This window comes from Cyprinodon variegatus, unplaced genomic scaffold (assembly GCF_000732505.1).
Source record: "Cyprinodon variegatus isolate N-32 unplaced genomic scaffold, C_variegatus-1.0 Scaffold881, whole genome shotgun sequence".
Taxonomy (NCBI): domain Eukaryota; kingdom Metazoa; phylum Chordata; class Actinopteri; order Cyprinodontiformes; family Cyprinodontidae; genus Cyprinodon; species Cyprinodon variegatus.
This window is the reverse complement of record NW_015151334.1, coordinates 272447-274986: the sequence shown is the minus strand read 5'-3', so window position 1 is coordinate 274986 and position 2540 is coordinate 272447. Positions and strand designations below refer to the sequence as shown.

General features: G+C 47.2%; 1 protein-coding gene across 1 annotated transcript in view; it reads left to right on the top strand.

Annotated features, from left to right (window-relative positions):
- The first annotated feature begins 128 nt into the window (after positions 1–128).
- The window catches only part of shkbp1 (SH3KBP1 binding protein 1), an 11387-nt gene continuing 8975 nt past the window's right edge, over positions 129–2540 (top strand). Inside the window, exons 1-6 of the mRNA XM_015397690.1 lie at positions 129–220; positions 311–356; positions 438–570; positions 652–732; positions 875–1130; positions 1275–1465. Coding sequence (XP_015253176.1) covers positions 129–220; positions 311–356; positions 438–570; positions 652–732; positions 875–1130; positions 1275–1465 — 799 coding nt within the window. The remainder of the gene's footprint in view (positions 221–310; positions 357–437; positions 571–651; positions 733–874; positions 1131–1274; positions 1466–2540) is intronic.

Sequence of the window (2540 nt, the reverse complement as noted above, 5' to 3'; positions counted from 1 at the left end):
TAAACTGAATTGAAATGAAAAAGTGAGTTTGGCCTTAAGCAGTGAGGCTCAAGGGATCTAAGCAGTAAATCTAGGAGGAACAGAGCTGATGTTTCAGGTTTAGCTGATCTGAATCGATCCAAACTTCCATGACGAGTAGAAAGACGAGCTCTGAAATGTTTTCCAGATTCAGCACCTCCCGACAGACGCTCACCTGGGTTCCTGACTCCTTCTTCTCCAGGTGAGTCAGTCAGCATTAACCATTAAACATCAGTCCGTCTGATTAGAGCGTTTGTGTCTCTGATGTTTCTTCTTCTGCGTTAACCTTCAGCCTCCTGAGCGGCCGCATCTCGACGCTGAAGGATGACGATGGAGCCGTGAGTATTCCCGTATCCGTGTGTTCTCTTTTTTTTCCGTGGCGGTCCCGGCTGTGACGCTCTCTGGGTTTTTGTCCTCAGATCTTCATCGACAGAGACCCCTCCCTGTTCGCTCCAATCCTCAACTTCCTGCGGAGCAAAGAGCTGTACCCTCGCTCCATCAACGTGCACATGCTCATGCACGAGGCGGAGTTCTACGGGATCACGCCCCTGGGTGAGACGGAGAACGAGGAGAATGTTCTGGTGAACATGGTGCCTGAAGCCCGGAAATAAAGGTTGGATCTTTTTATTTCAGTGCGGAAGCTGCAGCTGTGCGACGAGCTGGACCGGTCCTCCTGCGGAAATGTTCTGTTCAACGGATACCTGCCCCCACCAGGTAGGCCCTCTGACCCCGCAGAACTAAAGGAAGCTAAGACCCGGTTCTGGAGGTCCGGGTCCATCCTGGACGCCTCGGGTTTATTGAACAATGCTGAAACCCTGTGTGTTCTGGAACCGCTCTCTGTCTGCGTCTCCCTCAGTTTACCCGGCCAAGCGCCGGAACCGTCACAGCGTAGCCGGACCACAGTTCATGGCGGGTCGGGCCGTGCCGGCGGAGAGAGCGCCGGTCAGACGCAGCAACACGATGCCTCCGAACCTGGGGAACTCCGGGATTCTGGGTCGGACCGAGGAGCGGACGTCTGCAGGTGGATCCTCAGATTCCGGCATGGTTCGGATCATCTGCGGACACCATAACTGGATCGCCGTGGCGTATGCTCAGTTCGTCGTCTGCTACAGGTAAACGCATCATTTCCTGCTAGATTCTGATTGGCTGGGTTTGTCCGTCTCTCCTGATGCTCGGTTCTGACGGGGAGAAAATGTAGCTGAGGTTCTGGATGATGAATTAGAACCATGACGGAGTCTCCTTCCCTCCTCTGTTAGGATGAAGGAGTCCACCGGCTGGCAGCAGGTCTTCACCTCCCCTCGCCTCGATTGCATGATCGACAGAGTCGCCCTCAACGCCAAGGTGATGGGCGGCTCGCTGGGAGACAATGACAAGATGGTGGCCGTCGCCTCGGTAACGGAGATCATCCTCTGGTCCATCTGTCCCGACGGCAATGGGAATGAAATCGGTATGACTGCTGTCTGTCGGAGTAGATTTAGATTCCCTCAGTTCAAGTGTTGGTCCAGTTTGATCCGGTTCAGATAATTAGTATTTCTTGTTAAATTGATCGTAAATATTAATTAATAGGGTTTGTAGTTTTAGCTAATTCTTTTGGGGTTTTTTCTTTTCTAGGTTCTATTATGATATTTGTTAGTTAACTAATAATAATTTTTTTTTTTTAATATGGATGAATGATTTAGAAAAATAATCTAATTGTTTTTTTTTTTATCTTAATATTCCAAATGTGTTTTAATGCGATATTTTATTTATCATCTTTTTAAATAAATACAAACACAGAGATTAAAGTATTCAGGCCCCAGGTCAGATTTCCGCTTCATAGCTTTTGCCGGTGGGTAAAAAAAATCTCAGGAAAATACATTTACCATAAATAAATCTAAAAAAGACAATCCAAATCCCTCCTCCATTTGTCAGCCAATGATAGCAAAGTAGCGCTCTGAAACAGTATCAGCCAATCAAAAGAAGAAATGGGCGGGTCTTAGGAAAGCATGCACATCCTCCTCTTGTTTCTTCCTCTAGTTGCCAGATAGATTGTGGTGCAGCGCTGAAGTTCTACACAGAAAGTCACATTGCGCCATTTAAAGGCTCATTCTACAAAGAGACGTGTAAAAAAAAAAATCAGAAAATAAATGAAACTTTGTGTTTGGAGAGAAGGATGATGGAGAGAATGGAATAGCATGGAGTGGGAACAATGCAGATCATGAACTCCAGGGAAGATGTCGCCACCACAGATAAAGGCCTTAAATAAATGGCGCTGGGCATGGCTGGAGGAGTAGTGGCGAGGTGGCGAGCCATTTAGCAGCTGGTGCAGGAAGTTAGGTGAACCAGGCATTTGCTTCTGCAAGATTAACTTTTTCCATCTTCTGGCCGTTTTTGGTATTGGATTTTCAAAAGTCAATTTTAGTCTTCAATCATTCAATTCAGTTTATTTATGTGGCGCCAATTCACAACACATGTCATCTAGGGATGGAACGGTTTATGAAAACCGTCCGAACCGTTCGGTTCGACTGTCTCAGTTCGGTTCG